Source organism: Larimichthys crocea, chromosome X (genome assembly GCF_000972845.2).
Source record: "Larimichthys crocea isolate SSNF chromosome X, L_crocea_2.0, whole genome shotgun sequence".
NCBI classification, from domain to species: Eukaryota; Metazoa; Chordata; class Actinopteri; family Sciaenidae; genus Larimichthys; species Larimichthys crocea.
In genome coordinates, this window is record NC_040020.1 from 4551442 (window position 1) to 4573785 (window position 22344).

The 22344-nt window shown below is 40.1% G+C and overlaps 1 protein-coding gene across 3 annotated transcripts in view; it reads right to left on the reverse strand.

The window, feature by feature from the left end:
- The window catches only part of coro2aa (coronin 2Aa), a 41217-nt gene that overhangs the window by 12473 nt on the left and 6400 nt on the right, over positions 1 to 22344 (reverse strand). For 2 of the 3 annotated variants that reach the window (XM_027283176.1, XM_010753968.3), the window contains one exon: positions 782 to 982. In XM_027283176.1, coding sequence (XP_027138977.1) covers positions 782 to 982 — 201 coding nt within the window. Of the gene's footprint in view, positions 1 to 781; positions 983 to 8185; positions 8492 to 22344 lie in introns of those variants that run through there. The other variant, XM_010753970.3, reaches the window with a different exon arrangement.

Consider the following 22344-nt stretch of genomic DNA (forward strand, 5'->3'; position numbering starts at 1 on the left):
AGTGAAGCCAAAAACTACAGTTCCTCAAACGTCCACTTGAGGCTGGGTACAGAACGAGTGAGTCTCCATAAGGCCCCATGTTAAAATGTCCAACTTCACAGCAGAAATAAACACGTTACAAAAAAACTGTTTTGGTCTCTATAGCTAATTTCTCCGTTATAAGAACTGTACTGAGGGTAAATTTTTATTTAACTCACTCACTTAAATGATATTAAGGCTTAAAGTTAAGCAGACTGACAGGTGGGTGCTGTTACAGATGAGCAACCAGGCATCATTCAGCCCACCTCAGGTCCTCCAGTGATCCAAATCTTTGATTATTTTTAGGACTACCAAAATGGCAGCAGCATATTTTGAGCTTCAAAACGTCTCTTCAGAAACCTGTGAGTGACATCATGGATACAGAGTCCATTCTTTATACTGTCATTGGCCAGACAGAGTTTATATTTACAAAAAGTTTATCAGTTTGAACATTAAATATTGTATTTTTACTGTATTTAGTTGAATATAGGTCAAAGAGGATTTGCAGCATCCAACTTTTTTGGAATTGAGGTTATATGCTGTTTTTTTTCTGCTGTCTTTATGTCAATCTCATCCATAGTTGCTCTTTTTTATTGATTTATGTAACTTCTAATAACTTATTGTGGTTAGATGATATAATTTGATGTTTTTCAGGCATTTCATCTGTATTTGATCACCATTTTTATTAGTTAAATAGTGTGTATGCCACTTTAAAAAGCTGACATCAGTCTGTAAAACCCGGCATGAGGTTTTAGATACTTACATGATTGACAGTCAGGACCAGGAACGCCCCTCCCCCGGCACACTCAGTGATGACTGCCAGGAAACGTGGGTTGACAGCACAGAAGTTGTTGTCCTGGACGCTGCGTGTGATTGGCACGCCATCATAGCAGCTCTCCTTGGTGGCGGGCTTACCAAACACGTGGCGGAACTTGGAGCTGCGGTACTGAGGACGCCATGTCATCTGAGAGAGAGGAGAGAGGAGAGAGGGAGGGAGGAGGTCAGTCAAGGACGATCATCTCTCCCAGTTATGGTGATGGAGCTTTTTTTACTCCTTTCTCAGAAGCAAAAGAGCAGAGTAATGGTAGACCTCTTCAATTTTGTAAAATTAGCAGCATCCACTCCAATTTACTCAGAAGAGATTTATGACTAAAAACAAGACTAAGCTAAGATAATGAAGGCTTTTCTAAAAGGCAGAGCATTGTGCATTATTTGTATTGTATTTATTTAAATCTATTTGTTTACCTAAGATTACAATTTAGGTGAGTTAAGCATAGATTAATTGATATTATACAATAAAACAAAGGGGGGGTTGGTTTGTTTCAATTTGTTGAGGTTATCTGCAGGGTTACTATAAATATATAGTGTTTACAGTTGCTCCTTAGCACTGAAATACCCCATGGTGTTCCACAGGGTATTATTCTGGTCCCACTTTTATTCTTATTATTTGTTAATGATATGAGTTTTGTTTCCTTCTCTTTCTGATTATTTTGCTCAGTTTGTGCCCCAGAGTAATAAGAACATAGCAAAACAATTACCAAACAAGTCTGGAAGTTCTACAATGAATCACTTTATTTGAGCAAAAGAGTAATGCAATGGAACAGACATAAGCAAGTTGTTAATTATAAGGGTTGTATTTTTTTGTGTGTCTGATGAGAATCTAAGGTGCAAAATAACACATTATTGTATAGGATCACTATGAAGGTACTTCAAAGCATTCTAGACATATACAAACCCCAAAATAAATTAATTTGACACCTTCTTATGTTGCATCCTCAAATCCAAACTGTTGCGCTGAGCTGCGTTGTTTTGAATGAATTGTATCAAGGCAAAGAAAATAGTTCCTTGATCACGTTAAGGGCTGATTTTAATAGAAGGTTTTGTTGGGAAAACTGCCTCTAAAATATTGATGCTTTAAAGTGGAACAGACTTTAAACTGGCATCAAAACAGTGACGACATTTATGGTTTAAGACTCTTGGTTATAGAGTTACTATTTATTCTTGTTCCTTGTTTGATTACGTGTTGTAAATGACAATATTTATAGTCATGACCATAATAATGTTATGTAATGTGTTACAAACAGATGGTTTGTTTTAAAATATCAACATACTATGACTTTTCACTGTTATTTATTTTAATAAGTAATTAATATTTTCTGCCCACAAAGTAGAATTTTTGTTGTTTTTACGACATTCTGCAAATAAAATCAATCACTCAAGTCAGTAAAACAGTTAATGATTATGAAACTGTGACACTTCCCAAATCCAGACTCTGTTTTTAGCCTCTTTCCTTAAAGCTAGTCGATACATATGTCATTATTTCTGCAAGATAAGTGGCTCTGGTCCACTGGGACGAGGCCTTGGCCAGCCAGCATGTCTGCTCTGCTACTCTGTCTGGCTCGCTGCCTGCCTGCTGCATGGTCATTACTTATGAATTAGGGGTGGAGGAGGTTGATGGACAAGATGTTAACACAAAAAAAAAAATGGACCCAAAGCAAACGACTTCCAGTAGAGGCAGAGAGAGAGAGTAAATGGGAAAATAGGGCAAAGCAAGACAACAAAACAACAGGAGGCACAACAAACGTCACCTAAAAACAATTCCTGTCTTTAAAAACAATGACATCATCCTCCTGATTTATATGAACTCCCCCCTGGCCTTTCAGATGATGACTAAATAAATACAACCAAGATGCAAACAGAGTGACATCACAGCAAGTGAAGTAAAAATAACAGCATTTGGTTAGCATGACGCAGGTGTGGCTGCAGTGCTGTAGGCTGGAAAAAAAAAAGCTGTGCAGGGGAATTAAACTGACCGAAGGAGAAAATCTGGCAAATAAAAGAAGGAGAATCTCAGAGTAACAGAAATGCATGGGTGGGGATTGTGGCTCTCCACGTCTCAGCTTACTCTGCCACCTCTCAACTTCTGCCCTGAGGCCATCACAAGAAGCCTCATGCTGTCACACTGGAATGTTTCCCCACCTGATGAAGCGCTTCATTAAACTTCTCAGGTGTTGAAGAGTCTGAGTGCCTCTAAGACACTATCAGTCACATGCATATGTCCAACCCAGCAGCTGAACCTGCAGTTTTCATGCACTTGTCAGCATCTGTTGCTCCAGCTAAAACAAACAAGCCAAAGTTTTTTATTATTGCTTAATCGTCACATGATCTTTTTCTCTACCTAGTGACAAAAGATGATGAAAATTGCTCACTACAACTTCACAGAGCCTCAGAACAGGGCTTCAAATAGCTTATTTTGCTTCACAAACAGTCAAAAACCTATTTTATGATATTCAGTTCACTATCATAATATACAAAAAAATAAAAGGATAGGAAGCATCTCGTCACATTCAAGAAGCTGGAAAAAGCAACTATGTGACTAAGTGTCTCTTGCCATGCAGGCAGTTTTACGTCACATGGTGATGATTAGCAACTATAATCTTTACCATGTTTATACATATGTACTATTGTGCTCACATTTGCGATTTTTTTAATCTTCAGATTGTTTGAATGACGGCTTTCTCCAACTAGTGACAAAAAATTTCACAGAGCCTAAGAACACTCTTCAAAAAACCTTGTTTTGCTTCACCAACAGTCCAAAACCTCAAGATATTAAGTTCACTATCATAACATACAAAAATAAGCATGAGATTATCATATTTGAGAAGCTGGAAAAAGCAAATGTTTGATGCTAGCAGTTTTGGGAGGCTGTACTTTGACAACACGGCAATGGTTACTCTTTAAAATGTTTATACTAGTGTATTCTCATGCTGACTTTTGCTAATAACACTAAACAAAGCACCGGCTGTGGGTCATCTACTGACCACAGGGCTGGTGGATTGATGCCCGCCTCCGCTTGTAAACCCAAAGTTGATCCCCAACCACTGGGGATGCACAATGCCCAGTGCTGACCCCAAGTGCAGATAAATGAGGAGGGTTGCACCAGGGAGTGTATTCGACATAAACACCCAAACTAAATATGCAAATCAGCTGATGTCCATGTTGGTCTGGGTGGAGCCCAGTTTGCCAGTCACATGGAAACAGATGATCCGGGCCGGACAAAAGACCAAAGTATTTGACCTGACGGTGGCACTAATTGTTTCTACACAGGTGTAGCATGTCGCTCTTTACATGTAGTTACTGACATTCCTCTGCTGTAGCTATTAAGTCACTTATTCCCATTCTGTAAACTCAAACTCCGATAACACACATGTCGCAATACACAGTCGCCCAAAACACATTCCTGATCACTATCAATGCCGCATGCTCGGCTCTAAAATAATAAAACCATTATTTAAAGAGGTAACTTCCTCATGGAGACTTGAATGTACCAAACAGATACGGTTGCCACCCAAACAGAAATTAAAGGAATCAACAATTTTTAAAGATACTGTTACCTACTTTACATTCCTACATTAACCCAGAATTTTGAATGCACAAACCAGTCGGTGCACATTTTTGCAGTGCTCAAAGAGTTTCAAGCAAACCGGAGCACATCTGGGTTGATATAATAGCCTTCATGTGTTGTTGCCGGTGAGCCTTCCAATGTCACGTCTAAAGCAGGTTGTAATCAGGCCAGTGTAAGCTTCCTTTCAGCTGTGTCTTGCAGCAGGTACACAGCAGGCTGCATGGTGGGCGGCCCTTTTTTCGGCTCCTCCGCAGAAGTGTTGACGAAAACACTATTCTGGCTATTTTTACACCGGCTTCTTGCTGATCAAAAGACATTCAGGCACGTTCACTGACAGCACGAAAACTATTTTATCCACAAGGCTTCTTTGACGGCCTTTATGTCTGACATAAAATAAGAAGAGGGGAAATTTATTTTAGTCTGTGACCAGTGAGTCACAGCAGCAACCGCAATAAGGGGGCTGTAAAAACAGTCATAAAACTAAACTGAAAACACAGATATGACTTAAAAAAAAAAAAAGATATATTGTACATCTGGTTTGCACCGAGTCCTTGTGTGGGTCTGTACTTGTATATAGATGTGCAAAGCATACATATTCACCTATTCCTCACCCACCTTTTAAGTGCCTCATAACTCATAAACGCGTACACTAGCAGCCACTCCTCTCTTTGGCTTGCCAAGGCTCGATACTGGAGGGGGGTTCAAAGTTTACTTATTGGTGTCAAGATATCAGTTACTTAGGCAACGTTGGGCCTAAAGCTATGAGCAGAAACTCAAAATATTCTAATCTGTTATCAATACCTCCAACTGATTGTCTCCTGTGTTGACAATGATGACCTCCCGACACCAAACCTAATCCATAAACTCACTACTTATAAAAACCAAGCGCGCACCGGGCCCGCCTTCTTAATCTGCAGATGGGATGTATGTAATGTTTTGTAAACGCTCCAAGCGAAATCCAAGACGAGGAATGTACAGGTGTGAATACATGTCACGGCCGTGTGACGAACAGTATGTGTGCAGACGTATTCATTGTGTGTCTGACACACTTCACTTGGTTTAGACTGTCTGCTATCATACACAGATGACAGCTTACAACCTCAGTCTGGTAATTGGATAACAGCCACGCTGGTAATCCAATAGCTGCTTCACTGCTTTGGAGCGCACATGTGAATGAGTATGAAAGGACAGGACAGGTTATGTGTTCAGCTTTGTGCGTTAACGCAGCTCATATATAAAGCTATATAGTCGCAGATGGGGCGAAACATAATATGACGTCTACGAGATGTATGTTACTGTAATAATTATGTCACTGTTTTGTGACTTTTGGAAGACTTGGCATCCACCAGATATTAAGATTAGCTCACAATAGTCCTCTCTGTTCTAGGGGAATATAAAGTCAATAAATCATTAACATATACAAGAGTCTGGTGGGCAGGGTGTGGATTATATGAATGAAACCAAACTTGGCTGAGGGATTTACATTATGTCTTTGAAAATGTGTTTTTTTGAAAGGCTGAATCAGGGTGACTGCCTCCGTCCTTTCGCGGCATCTGTGAAGCTGCACGTCACGGTCGACTTCATAGCTGAGTAATCCAAATATTTTAGTTCTTTCAGCCTATTTCAAGGACAAAATAAGACCAACATGACTCACTTCAATATATATCACTATAATCTAAGTCTGGTATAAATGGATATAAAGCTGTAATTAGAGGATTATTCCTTTATAAACTTGGTTCTTCTTTTTTTTGGACTATCATTTCTGTTAGTCATCATAACTGTGACTTCACTACTTTGGAGAATGATTGGGCAACAAAAAAAAAATAAAAAATGAGACATGTGAACAAGCCAAAAGTTTAGACAGAAACCACTTTATTTTGAAGTGGGTGTACCTGAAATGTTGATAATAATTCTTTAGTGCACATAAAAACTGTCTACAGTGCAGTAGGTCAAAGCCAAGCCTGACTGTGAAGTGAATCCAATGCCAAAAACTGCTGTTCCTCAAACAGCCACTTGAGGCTGGCTACAGAACGAGTCAATCTCCATCAATTCCCATCTTAAAATATCCAACTTCACGGCAGAAAAAAACAGCTTGTGCTTTGATTGAGATGTGGGGGAAATTACAAATGGCTCATCTCAGGTCCACTGATGCCCATTTTTAGTTTAGATGGCAGGCAGCAGAGCCAAGACTGTCGAGGGTAGCTAGAGCCACAACACTTCGAGTTTCAAGACAGCTCTTCAGAAATGGTCACGGATATCCATTCTTTATACTGTCAACGGTCAAAGCAGAACCAGAGAGTAGCTCTGTAAACTGTGATGGGTGTTTACAACAGACAGATTGGGTAGTAATTTTATCGTTTGCTTTGGCTAACCTCTGGGTTTGTTAAAAACATGTCTAATCATCATTGATGTATTGCAATTAACTTTTATTATCATCATCGATGGAAACCAGCAAAACTGCGACCAAAGCTGAGTTGTAATGACTTGTCATCGGTGGTAATTTGATGGTGTGTAAATGTCAATCAATGCAGCTGAATCAGACATCCATTGAAGCTTCATGGGTGGGGCAGGGGCAGGTATCATATTAAAATGATAGGCTTATCATCATACTCTGGTCTGAGTCAATCGAAACCTCGACTGACTCACAGACCAGAGTACACACAATCCCTGTGTCCATTAGCTATCAAACAACATCCATGTGAGATTTGCAAAACAATAAGATACAAATCACTCACACACACACACACACACACACACACACACACAGCCTGACTGCACACACTCATACTGCACACACAGGCCAACAGGAGGGCTGTGTGCTGTTTGTACATCCTTGATATGGGTACCAACACGATACTAGAGTTGCTGTACACATACCAAGCCATTCTTTTTCCAATACCTCACTGGTTCAACCTTTTTCTTCATCTCAGTGTTTCAGCATTAAATATTGAACCTTGCTAAAGATCAAAGAGGGAAAGTGAAGCCTAATAATTTGACCGAGCATTTAACGGCAACTGTGTGACACTAGATGCTGCAGACGTGGAAAAGTATTGAGATTCGAGCTCTGAACCTTCCCTTCCACGGCTGGGATGAAAAAGCACTGCACGCTCATAAACCTTGACGTGAGAAACAGGATACCAGGCTTAATGAAAAGACCTCAAACAGACTGCAATTCAAACCACAAGGCACATATTTCAGTGAATGGTAGTGTTTTGAAGGGTGGACGCCTCCATAAATAGCCGGTCTGTGGGTAGAGATGACTTGACTGGGACGGTGGATGATGATGTCATTTTCACTGTTGTGGAACGGCTTCAGCTTCATATTGACATTTTCAAAAAATAGAAAAGACTTCCACGCTCATGGCAGCGAATGAGTGGCTACTTGTCCAAGTTTGAACAATCGGATAATTAACTATAAAAAAAGAAGAAATCAGAGCTGTGCAGGTCTTTTTTTATCCCCTTAAATATGCAGACAAAAAAAAAGAGCTTATTTGAGTGAAAATGTTTCATCTTGTTCAAGCCTGTCTCATGCACATGCACCGACTTTGAATCCCCAGAGGGAAGAAGTGAGCTCACACACTAACACACAGAGAGACACTTGTGGACAGAGGTTTAAAGAGTGAAAGATCAGTAACAAAATGTCAAACTGGCAGAGATAGATCCAAAAGAACTGGACAGAGCTGGAGGTAGACAACACGGAAGAACGTGCAACTGAGCAAGAGGGAGTGTGAGAAAGTCAAACCGGGAGTTCAGCAGCACTCACCCTGTCGAGTGAGTCGTCAGCGGCTCAAGAAGAAGCGCCCAATAGGTCCTTGAGTGAGAAAAAAAGTTACGTCTCAGCCTCTGAGTGGCAAGTCATAGACAAAAAAAAAAGCTCCCACCCCCCCAAATTAATGCTTTATCTCAAGCACATGGACCAACACTGCTTCACACACATGCACACACACACACACACACACACTATCCTGTCCGAGTCCAAACTGAGCTTCTTCTTCTTTGGTGTCCACACAGTCAGTGAGAGGAGACACAGTGGGTGTGTGTGCAGCATGAAGCCTGAATGCGTGTGTGAACAAGCAGGAGGAGAGCAGCAGGAGTGTGTGTGTGTGTGTGTGTGTGTGTGTGTGTGTGTACTCTCCCCGAGAGGGAGGTGACTACGAGGAGGGAGAGGGAGGGAGAGAGAGAGCAGCAGGTAATCTGCGAGCGCCGCTCCCTCTCGTCACTCCTCCACAATGTTTGCTCAATCAGGATTCCTCGCTCGATTTTTTAAAAGGAGAGGACGGAGACGCTCCTCTTCACCCACGTTGCTCAATAATATATGACCTACTTGTCAGATTATCTAATAAAAGCACATTACATTCATCTCGCTCTGTATGTCTCTGCTTAGCTATAAATGTCTATTCCTAGAAAGTCTGAATTTCAAAGGGGAGCCAAGTTCTTTTTCTAAGACAAATAAATGCATCTGAACAGCTTTTTTAAAAACAATAAACAGGAAATAAAATCAAATACAAAGCAAATACACACTCTGTTTCAGTGCTCGTGCTGTGCAGTAATGAGAAAACTCCCTGAACTGCTTTCATCACTGACAGTATAAAGAATGGACTGCGTATGCGTGACGTCACCCACGAAGAGCTGTCCTGAAGCTCAAAATCTTTGGCTCTGGCCCCCTAAAAATCGGCAAAGATGTGGATCGTTGGCGAACCTAAGGCCGGTCAAAAGACACCTGGGTGCTCAAACGAGCCATCTGTAACAGCACCTACCTGTCAGTCAAAGCGTCCACACTGTTAATTAAGCCTTAATAGCCTCATAACAAGTGAGTTAATAAAAAAAAATCAGTCTCAGTACGGTTTTCATTAACTTAAATTGCAGTTTTTGTCACTTCCTTGTTGGCTTCACTTTAAAGCCACGGAAGAATCTCCCTTCAAAAGACGTCATGTATGTAATCTCAACATCACAGGTTCAAGTCTGGTCAAGGACCTTTGTTACTTATTTTCTCTTTCTCTTTCCTCCTGTCTGATCTAATAAATAAAGAGACAAAAGTTGGGACACACTTTCAGAAACAAAAACTTATGTTTTAATTCATTCATATGTTGCACTGTGCGATGAGAGCGAAGGCCAGATGTTCTCCACACACACACACACAACAAACTAATATGTCCAATTAATCTTATAATCTCCGGCAGTCCCTTTCAAACCATCTGTCCTCTGTGAAGTTCGATCTGACGCTCCGCAGACGAAGAACCTTCAAAGTTAAAGCAAAGAGATGCGACCTGCATTTAAAAATCACATCGTCTGGATTGTTTGGCAGAACGCCTCAAAGCCCATTCGGCCGTTCACATGGCTTCAAGCTGGACAGCCGCGATTATCGCTCCAAGTCAAACTGAGGCATTATATAATGCCACATTAGCACTAGAGGCTCTGAGAGGCTAACAGGTCGATAAGAGGACGGGGGTGAAAAAAAAAAAAAGCTGGCCGCTGACAACTGGCCTTCACAGGGTCAAACAGGAGTGAAGCCGAGAGACCGATCAATCGCTGTTATTGCACAAACGTGCATGCCTGCACACCAGTTGTAGAGTATGCAGATCATCATGACTGCTCCTCACTCACATCAAATCATTGAAGGAAGAGGAATGAGCAGATCGTTCAGGTTTTTTTTTCTGTGTTTCAGATTTTAACACAAACTTTTCTCAGCTGTATCCTCGTCCTTAACTTGCATAAGTATTATGTTTGCCTAACCCGTGCAACAGAGAGTGGTGTGACTGGACCACCCTGTACAAATAAAAGGTTAAACGGACGAAATTTCACATCTTACACACTGTATTTAACTTCTGTGACTAAAATATCAACATTCAAAGTTAGAAAACGTTAGAAAACAAAAAACATATTTCCAAATTCAAGTTTAAAGTCAATGTAAAGGAAATTCAGAGACTTCTTTCTAAACACAATATACATATAATAAATAGTTGGAAACATGAAAAGAATGAAGTCTGTTGTGCTTAAACTATGGTTCAATCATGAACTGACTTCATGCTTAACCACTGCACTATAACAGTACAAAAACTTTCAGCGCATTAGGATCTGTGGTTCTCCCACGAGTCATTACACTCGGTTAAACTAAGTTCTCTAAGCTCTGCCTTTGACATCCCGCAAATGCATCTTCCATGGATGAAACAGCTCGGTTACTTTATTTAAACTCCCCCAAAAAATGAATGTTGCCATGTTGACGAAGAGTTGAGGATCACCACCAACAGCTGCCTCTGCGGTGACCATTTTACACCGGCTAGTTTCATGAACTTTCATTGGAGACAGCTGGGATTATTGGACACTGGTCTTCATCCTCCCTTCCTGCCGTCATATCTGCCAAATGTAAGTTGCGTACGAAGCATCAGGACTTTGAGAGTGTGGCTGGATCAGATTTTGATTTCCGGTTATGTAAGTACAGAATTCATTATCATTATGCAGCAAGGCTTGTTAAATTATTAATGTGTAAGCAGCAATTTGATGTTGTAGCTGGTTGAGGTGGAGCAAATTTGCATCACATTTTTGTAAGATGGTGTTTTCTGTGTGAAATCCACATTTAAAAAAACGTGAACGTCCAACTGGTTCTTGCTCAAATCTGTTGATACTTGAGATACTTGACGAAATACTTATTACCACACACACCCACACACATGTATACACTACTGATAAAAGCTGGCTGCACACACATCTCCCCAAATACACAACAAAGTCCAACAGTCAAACACTGTCTGTGAGATAAGAAACACAGAACACACACACAATCTGTGTGACTCATCAAAAAAGGTATAAGCTACAACTTTTGGGACATACAATACACAGCTAACCCTAAAATAAAAAAAGCAGGGAATCATTGTACAGATACTAAAGTTACTTGGAAATACTTGGTATAATCTTATTAAACATGGCTCGCACAGGAGCCAGTGTAGACAGTATAGTGTGACTGTGCCAAAGATGTTTTAAACGCATCAGGCAGACAGACAGTGGCGTGATCAGCCAATGTCACCGTGTATCTACTCCTCTTATCGAAATAGACAGCGATGATTTACGAACACTTCTCTGGAAACCGAGGCTCCACTTGTTGTTATGGCTCTTGGCTCGGGATTAAACCTTGGCGTTTTCGAGTGTGTGAGTTGTAGCAATTATCAATAAGGACAGGGCTCGAGTCTCTCTTTCCAAAGAGCTCCAACCACAAGGCTTGCTCTCTAATCACAGATCACACAGTCGCGGACTAATAGCTGGCTGCTGTGAGAAAATAGAGCAGAGCCTTTGACACCACGGAGACACAGTGACCTTCGCTTCCTCACTTTGTCATTCCCGATGAGCCGTCTCTCTGTGTTTTGACTGTAGAACACCTGGTTTCAGTGCCAAGTACAATCCTGCCTTTCAGTTTGAGGCCTAAACTAATGTAGAAAGGTTCAGGCGTTTTCAGCTCTGGGCTTTCAACAACTGAGCAAACAGTGAGGTCACATTCGAGTATATACTTCACAGAACAGGTGCAGTCAATGATTGAATAAATCATTTGGAGCTATTGAGGTCCAATGTACACAGACACCTCTGTTAAAGACAGATTAATTTACATGAGTCATTGAGGAAGCAAATAAATGTCTGAATAACTGGTCAGGGTGACACCTTCCAACTGCAGAGAAAAAAACACTTGCATCACTTTTTACGGCACTAACATGTCTACTGTCAAGTACTGAGAAAAGCAAAGTCAAGCCTTTTGAAATGTGTTATTCATTTGCATGTTGTTAAGTTCTCTGATTCTGGTGCTTTACTGTGCAAATGAGGCGCCACACCTGCCGGGACACACAGGAAAGACACTGATACAGCGAGTCGTCCAAGGCCAGTCAACGGAAACATTACAAAACGTTTCCACTTCATGCTGCATGTCCAGTTTATATGAATTAACACTAAATTTTAGGACATTGGAGATGACTTGAAGGGGGAATACTGTAATGGGATGAAACAATTTCCCTAATTTCATTAACTTTCATCGTTATGTCGATGATACCTAATTGTATTTACTGATCAAGCCAGAAGAAACCAACCAGAACTTTAAGCGTGCCTTAAGGATCTAAAAACTTCGATGACCTGCAATTTTCTGATGTTCAACCCAGACAAAGCTGAGGTCTTGTAATTGGACCCAACCACTTCAGAAACTCTCTTTCTAAATATATAGTTACTCTTGCTCCTTTAACGTCCACATAAAACAAAGTTCAAGGACTGCCTTGTTTCACCTACGTAACATCAGGCACATCCTGTCTCAAGCGGATGCAGAAAAACTAGTCCACGCATTTGTTACTTCTAGACTGGACTTTTGCAACTCCTTGTTATCGGGCTGCTCCAGCAGGTCCCTTTGCAGACTTTGCAGTTCACACCGCTGCACGTGTACTGACAGGAACCAAAATCAGAGAACAGATTTCTCCCATTTTAGCTTCTCCCTGTAAAATCAAGAACTGAATTTAAAGTCCTCATCTACATACAAAGCTCTTCATGGTCAGGCATCATCATATCTTAAAGTGCTCATACCCCATGCAGGGTTTCTTGTGGTTCCTATAGTCTCTAAAAGTAGACTGGGAGCCAGAGCTTGCTGCTATCAAACTCCCATGCTGTGGAACAAACTCCCAGTTTGGGTTCGGGAGGCAGACACCGTGAACATTTTTAAGAGTAGGCTTCAGACGTTCCTTCTTGATAGAGCTTATAGTTAGGGCTGGCTGAGGTCATCCCTTAGTTATGTTATCTCTCTTCATCTGTACACACTCATGTCCCATTTATGCATGTAACTTAGCTTCTTCCTCTTTTTTCTGCTTTCTCATCTCGCAGGTTCTCATGGATCATAGCTACACCGAGATCAGGGATTAGTCGAGCTTGCTGCCGTGTTCCTGGTGACGTTCATTAAGTATGCTATTCTTATCATTATCATTATTAATACCTTCAGTCATATCTCCATTTATGGTTATAGTTATTATTTTATTGCTGCTCTGCATCTGTGCCTCTATCTGTTAATCTATTTATGAGCTGGATTCCGCTCAAGGTTTCTGCTTCCTCCTCGCCACTGTCACCAAACACTTGTATAATTGTTGGGTCTCTGTAGATAGAGAGTACAGTCTAGACCTGCTCTATATAAAAAAGTCATGAGATAACTTTTGTTATGAATTGGCGCTATATAAATAAAATTTAACTTGAATTATTTATGATCACACAAAAATACATTCTCTTACTTTTAATGTGCTGTTTTAAATCATCAGTTTCCTTGTGTGCTGTGTACTGTGTGGATATTCATGTATAGTCTAAAGCACTGGTTCTCAAACTGTGGTACCACAGGAATCTTTGAATTTAAAACGCATCAAACCATCTCCAACATTTTGAATGAAATTAAACTAGGGGATCACTCGAATGTAATTTAAAATAAGTTTTGCATTTCCTGAAATTTCAATTTCAGCCTGCTACCTAGACACTTTTTTTCACCTAGTGAGCACATATATACACGTGATTAGTTCAAATGTGATGTGAGATTGTAAACACAGGTTTAAATGAAGGGTTCAGAAACTCTCCATTTGTGGGTCCAAAGAGGACAATAATAATAATAATAATAATAATAACAACAACAACAAACCTGCCTCTTGCATGAACTGTCTGTAGCTGTTTAGGGTCGGCCTACGCTGCTGGATTTTAGCGATTCTTGGAGAGACAAATATTTTCTGAGGTGTCAATGTGGTATATACACAAAACAAACACTGATCTGAAGCATTGTTACTCAAAATTCTGTGATTTCAGAGGAAAGGAGAGGCCTTATACATACAGGATTAACCAAATTTCTTGATATATCACTAAAATACTGTACAAAGATATTGCAATCTGAAAGTACATATCACCTGACCACAGATTGTATCCATACTGCCTAATAATGCTCTGAGATTGGAATGGAGGGTGTAAAAACAAACCATTGCGAGAACGTGCTTATATAAAAGAACCGCGGTAACACAAGATGAAGATACGACAAGAGCAATCACGTTTCAGATCATAATCTGCTCATGTGTCTCAACAGGTAAGGGTGTGACTGAATGTACTAATATGATCATTAGTTCACATCTTTGCCAGCCTGAACCTGAGAAACAGCCTGTGTAGGAGTTGCAAACATGCAACAAGCAGTGTGCAGACATTCACACTGACCATTGTGATCCATTCAAGCAAAGACAGAGAGGTGATTGCAATCAGGAGACTGGAAGTGATGTGGTAGGAACAAAGTATTTGATAAATCAATGATGATCAGTTGTCATCTTTAAACTATGTTGCCGATGTCTGCAGGTACAAACAAAGAGCCACATTTCATCATATAGATGACTAAAGTACATTGTGTGATGGTGATCTCACCTCCGGTGTGCTTTAATGTCAGCATGCCCGTGCAGCGCACCTCATTGTTTTTATGTCTGATTCACTCCAATATGTGCATTAACACAGCTGTTTGAAACAGTTCCCACTCGGTGATATCACAGCCTCACTTACCTGCTTACATCAACGTTGGCAGCCAAACACGGTTTGTACAGCCAATAATCCCTGAATTCACACCAAAGAGCACTTACTTTAAAAACTTGTTTTAAATCAAGAATCATGTAAGTTTAAATCTGTTATACATTGAACCATTCGTGTGTCTGTTTTCACACATACTACTATAATGTTTATAGACTGTTCATCTGTTTTCACACATACTACTATAATGTTTATAGACTGTTCATAGACTGTAATCTTGCAGGCAAACACATGTACAAAAAAGCGTCTGGCATCCAAGAGTATGACTACAACATCGGCTGGGTTTGATGAGCTGGATGCAGAAATCAGTTCTTTTATTGGCTAAACGGTTCAAAAGGGTTCAGCCTCAAGATATGCTGGCCGGAGCACACATAACGATCAAATCACAGAAAGTAAAAGAGAGAGTTGGAGACACATACAGTCAAATGTCAGGCAAGTACTCATCTCTTGTTGGTTTGTTTGCCGTAGTATTAAAACACTTTGCCCTAAAGTGGTTCAATAAATTATGAATAATTTCACTGAAAGGTAACTGATATGTATCTGTAATTTCTTAAGAAGGTTTCTGGAAAGGACTTTGTAATTTGATACCAATGATAACTGTTTGCGAACTGTTGCTGTGACAGTGAAGATTTCCATTGTAGCTCAGTGCGGTTGGCGGTTTACAATAAGAGTGCCAAATGACTGCTTCAAACAAAACGTAGACAAAGGGAGGTTTGTCATTTCCAGCTAATGGCTGCTCGTTTTACTAGAAGAAATGACAACTGGCAGATTTGATGTGTCTAGTTAATGTTAGCTCCATGGTGGCTGGTTAAAAACTGGCTCAACTACTGTTCTTTGTTTGCACAATGTCGAATTAAAACACTTTATTTCACAGAAACTTTAATTGAAGAGTGACTAATATGTATCTGTAATTTCTTAAGTTAGGTTTCGGAAAAGAGCGTTGTAATTTGATACCAAATGATCATCCGCTAAGACCCGACCCCCCTTGGTAACTGTTGCTATGACAGTCAAGATTTCCATCCTAGCTCATTATACAACAGTTAGTTACGACCAAGTAATCTGATTGGACAAGAGACGTTTCATGATATACAGCACAACGTCACTGGGACTGTGTATCAATGTGTATCCACCATCGTCACCGTAACAAAAACAACAAGGGCCTTGACACTTGGCTAGGTCCGAAAATATTAACGTTGCCAAGGCTGCTACTGTTCAAGAAAATGTTGATGTTTTGCTTGGCAATGGTGCAGTTCCCGTCCAGTCAAATAAAGGATTAAATAAACAACAGATCATAATCTGTTGTCAGTTATTACTGTAAACTAATAAATGGAGCGTGTTGAACTGTTGTATAAAAGCAATAATCACAGCCATGCTGACATTCAGCTCGTCACTCCCTCTCTTGTGATATTAAGTGTAGTATAATAATAATAATGCTACATTTACCACTCAAAACTCCTTACAATAACATATGTTTTGTCTTCTTTTAAACAAAAGTAGACAAAGCAGGCTTGTCCTTTCCAGCCAATGATTACTAAAAGAAATAACAACTGAGTCTGTGCTCAATAGCTACATACATGCAGTGGTGGAAAATAAATAACTTTACTCAACTATTTACTCAGGTACTGTACTGTACTGTACAGTTTTTGATGTACTTCTACATTTAACCTGAGTAGTTTCCATTTTCTGTTACTTTATTCTAGTGGCGGTTATTATTGTGGAACTCAAAGGATTATTACCAGTTTTATTCTATGTACATAAGATAATTAGTATCATTAACCAAAGTGCAGAGTACTATCTATCAGTATGCATTTCCTTAGTTCTCATATTGACAGTGTTTTGAACTAGTCCATGTACAACAACAGCATAATGCCTGTTCAGTAATGGTTTTTGGTTTTTGTGTGCCATCCCAAGATCAGCGGCTCCACCTGGATATCTCTATGAAAGATGGGGACACCACTACTCTATACTTACTGCTCAATACTTTCACACCTTTTCTACTACATGAATTTGATCCCTTTACTTACTAGTAACTTTAGATGCAAACATAACCAACAAATGAATTGGGATGTACACACATACATATACACTGAAACACATGAGAACAAACCGAATCTGTAGATAACATTGATTTTACTATGTGGTTACTTCAGCTGTTTAATAAATCTATCAGCATATCAACAAAGAGGACGCACTTTAATTTTTGTTGCTGTAGAGCCCTGCCGGTTTAGGAAATAAGCGACACTTTATATTATCAGTTTGAAAAGTGTACATTTGCATAAACACCTGCTTCTGTGTGCGTCTAAGTGCCAAATGAAAGAAAGAAATTGAAAATTCTCCCCCACATCATAAGAGGTCATTATAATTACGGATCATGTCACATGGTAAGAGGCAAGAGTGTGTCTTAGGTCCCGGCCTCAAGAGGGTTGTTATCTTGTATTAATTACAACGAAGCGAAGCTCTGCAGACTTGCCTTTGCAGCACGAGCTCCTGACACAATTAAAAAATACTCAGCATCAAAGAGAAGAGAAGAAGGGAAAATATGTGCCACGGCACAAAATGAGGTTTGATATTCTAAAATTAGAAGCACTGCTTTGAGAATTATTATGATAAAGACATGCATTTCACTGCAAAAAATGTACTATATGATAAATATGTTATAAATATTAAATAAATGTGCTGATTAATTATTCATCAAAGTCAGTGAGTTTGTTCCTCAGTCTGAACAAGACACACGGATCCTTATCACTTCAATTAATACAGTGTCAGTGGGCTTCGCCGGCTCTAAGGCCATCCATCCATCCGAACCATAGTAACCGTAGTCAAGGTGAGTTTCACTTTCTGTGACTCGAGGGGATTAGCTTGCCTTTATATAGGCTCGGCCTCTCTCTGTAAACAATACACAGACGCCATATTGCTGCAGTGCACGCCCTGTTATCAGACAGAGGGAGGCCACCGCTAATCAGATCACCCCCATTAGCTAATAGCATTAATGTGTTGTGATACTCGACGCGCAGAATGTGAAGCTCGCTGGCCGGCTTATGTTTTGTCTGTGACATCTCACACCAAGATAAAATAACTCGGAAAATAACTAAGAAGAATAGATAAGGAACGTGCTGTCACAACATACAAGGCTTGGCTAAAGATGAGCATTTATGCTTCTTTGCAGTCTTGCAAAGCAGCTCGGTCAGGTCGTGCTTTGAGCATGCAACATGCTCACAATTACATCATGCTGATGTTTAGTAGGTGTAATTGCTAATTAGAACAAAACAAGGTAAAGCCAATGACAGTATGATTAGTGGACAGAGTCTCCTGGTCTGTGAAGTAAAGCCAATCCTGAGTGTATTAAACCTGCAGCAGGGTCTCCATTTGCAATTATAAGATTGTATTGAGCTTTATGGAAAACTGACCTGCTTCTCACTTGATTTATTATCTCAGTAAACTGTTTTCTCATGCGTTTATGTTCTCAATCACTAGTTTCAAGTCTTCTTTTGTACAGTTCATTTTATAAATCATGGTCCCATTTGTACTAAAATAAAGCAGGTTATGCTTTAGGGCATACACCTTTTTGAATTATTCTCAGTCATTCTCAGTGAGTTCATCCAGTGCAACACACCAGAAGCTCATAAAACTCAAATCAAACTGTTTCAAATATGAATTCAGGTTTTGTTACTGCAAGGCATCATTTTAGAAATATATTGTACCATTTAGTTACAATAGAGGAACCTTTACATGTAGGCAAGTCGCCATTTTCAGAAGTCAAAACCAAGTGCAGCCCGCCGTCACTGGCTCTACGTTCTCTTCCAAATGTGGCAATTTCTGGCTGTGAAAAAACAAAATGTAAGCGTCCATATTGCCAAACTCAGTGGGTTTAGAAGTAAAAAGACTGTTGAGAAAAACATAATTCACCCTGAAGGACTATAAACATCTGCACTAAATATGGTGGCAACCCGTCCAACAGCAGTCAAGACATTTCACTAAAGACCACAAATGTAAAAATGCTCGTGGCACCAGGATCAAAAACACAAAAGGATCACCCTCTGGTGACCATGAACCTCTGCACAAAATATCTTTAAAATCCACTGACCGAAACTACCATGACATACTTCATGATATAACATGAAGTTGTTTTGACCGGATCTTGCAGGTTAAAGCTTTTAGTATATTCACTTCACCTTGAAAGACATCTCTTGTTGATACCAATGTAAACAAATGTACACAGTTGCCACTTTCCTTGTCAGGGAGAATGCATTCATTTGCTCTGACAGCGTTTTTCATGAGGTACAACCATTAGGGCTACTTTCAGCCTCGCAAATCAATATGAACACACACACACACACACACACACACACACACACACACACTATTGTAAGAGGCCATCTACTTCTCTTCATGAATATTTAATCAGACTCTGCTGACCCATCTGCTTCACAATAAAGACCCCCTGATTCCAGAAACAATAGGAGCACACACTAACAGTGCTATACATAATGTAGCTGCCGCTGTACTGTACCACAAGACCAAAAAAGTAAATGTGTATATTGATAAATTCTTTAAGAAGGTTGGTAACCTGAGGGTCACAACATGCTTAACAAGTTAGAGAAGATTAAAAACAACATATCTCTGTTCTTAACACATTAATACCACTGACAGCCCAAGAGTCTCTTGAAGCTCAAAATCTGTGTCTCTTGCCAACATAGGGGTAGACATTTTAACATGGTGACTTATGGAGATTGACTCACTCACCAGTCTCAAGTGGACGTTTGAGGAACTGCAGTTTTTGTTTTTAATCTGGTGCAGCTGATTATTTCTCCAAAAGATCACCAAGTACAATCAAGTATTTATTTTTCTGTGACTGGAATATAAAATTAATACTGAGATCCAGAAAGCGACAGAACATTAAGAGCGAACCAGCAGACTAATCCTGCACTGACGGTTCCTCTTTCCTGTGGCCTTTACAGAGTCACCTCCCTGCAACCTGTGCAAGAGCACCGTGAGCTCGACATTGAACAAATCCAGAGACTCTCTCTCTCTCTCTATTTTTTGAAGTAATCCCCTCCCTGTTTGCCCCACGTGGGAGCAGCACCAGATAATCCTCAAACAGTCGGACAGCTGTCATGTCAGAAACGTGCAGGACGACCTGCCACGGAGTGACAGTGATGTAACAGTAGAGAGAAGACTAGAAAAACAAACAGGCCTTTCTAAGCCTTTGTTTAAAAAGTCATTATGCCTTGCTGTGTAAATGAACCAGCCCTGCAGTGACAAGAAACAGCAGGGAGCTGGTTTGTTGGGTGAAGGTGGGGGTCTTCAGGCGGTCTGTGTGTGACAATAACAGTGAGTCTTCTGCGGTCACGTGCAGACTCTCTGGTTACATAAGAGCATTTTAGGATTTCTAAACCATTGTCAGGACAAGTGCAGTAATCATCCTTAACATCCACTAGCAGATTGTTTCCTAAAGCCTGCACACTTAGATATGGTAGATTTGTTTGAACTGGTTCGAGCGCTGTCTCGGGCACATTCAAGAGATCCACACGTATAAAAGTCCATCTCCAACTTGGATACCTGTTATGTGATATAGATAACACGGTGCACACACATAGATAAGTTGTGGAAGTATAAATGGGACATATATACAGATTAGCACACACATACATGTATAGGAAACATCTGGAGAGCAAGAAGGAAATATAAAACATCTGCCTGCTTAAAGAGCGATGTTGATGTTGATTGTCACATCAACCACACCTCAACAGTGTACAAAGTAAATTGCAGATCTGGTGGCAAAGGAGTCAGAACAAAACAGCAAAAACAATCAACAGCAGCAACTACTTTCATAATTTTTCAATCATTCAAGTCGGTTTTCAAATGTGTCAAAAGCTCCTCAGGTGTGAGGATTCGACACTAAATATTTCCAAGTCAGAAAAGTCAAACAAAACAACAAAGACGTCACTGAGAAATGAAGTAATCAGAAATAATCTGTATTTACAGCCCAACAACAGCATTCAATCTACAATAGCTCACGGTGGGTAATGTTCAAGCAGCCTATGTTGAAGCCTATGAGGAAGTGCCAACAATTGCAGTTCCTCAAACGTCCACTTGAGGCTGGCTACAGTACAAGTCAATCTCCATAAGGCCCCATGTTAAAACGTCCAACTTCACAGCAGAAATAAACATGTTTACAGCCTGGTACAAAAAACTGTTTTGGTCTCTATAGCTAAATTCCCTGTTCATGACAACTGTACTGAGGATGAGCTCTCATAGAACTCACCTGTTCAAATTATATTAAGGCTGAAAGTCATGCATAATTAACAAACTTGTATGGGCGCCCAGGCCTCATTTGGCCTGCCTCAGGTCCACTGCGTCTTTTCCCATTTTTAGATTAGCTCAGAGATGGAAGAGGTGAGCTTTAAAATGGCTATTCTGAAACCTGAGGGTGACGTCATGCACACTCTGTCCATTCTACATACTGTCAGTGGTGCAGATTAGTGAATTACAGATTTTACAGAGTCGTTGTGATCACTGTTCTTACTAAAATCAATGAAAAAACACCACATTATTCAAAGATGGAAGGTTTTTTGAAGACAAACTCAGAAATTTGAACAAAACAAACAGCATTATTTAAAAAGTTTCTAGATAATATAATTTGTTTAAGTGTCCTGACAGAGACAGTTAAAATCTATATCAGTTTGAGATCCAGCAGGGCTTAAACATGAAGTCACCCAGAACCCTGCTGTGCAGAGAAGCAGGCCTTTATTAAGTTTAGTGTTGCGTGAGCCACAGGGAGTGGTGGTGGTGGTGGAGTCAGAGACTTAAATCCCCCGCGGGCTTTGTTCTGTAGGTATAGTCATGTATGAGGCATCATTTGTGGCAACATCAGGTTCTCCACCACCTTAAGGCCCAATATCTGACTCTGATAGTGAAGCAACAGAGGACATGTGAGATGATCTCACTCAGCTTCAGGGTGTTTTTAACTTATTACTAAACCAGTGATATAAGCTGGCATGAGGGCAAAGAGGAAATACAAAGTACACAGAGTTTCAGTAGTGATGACGGAGCGGGTACGCTTTTATTCTGCTGAAACAGTGAGTCAGTTAATAGATTTGTTGATTCAATTTTCTGCTTTTTTCATATTCTTGTACAGTTATCGTCTGTCGGTTTTGGACTGTTAGTTGGACAAAATTAGTTTGGTATCTTGAGCTCTTTGAAGTTTTTTTTAACCTTTTATAGACAAAACTACCTAAAAACAGGAGTGTGATTCAAGAGTGGCTCTGTGAGGCTATATTTAAAAACACACCAGTGTTTAAGGCGAAATTCAATTCAATTCAATCTCATGACACTCTTCCACATGGAGTCTTTATAATATTATTTACCCAACAA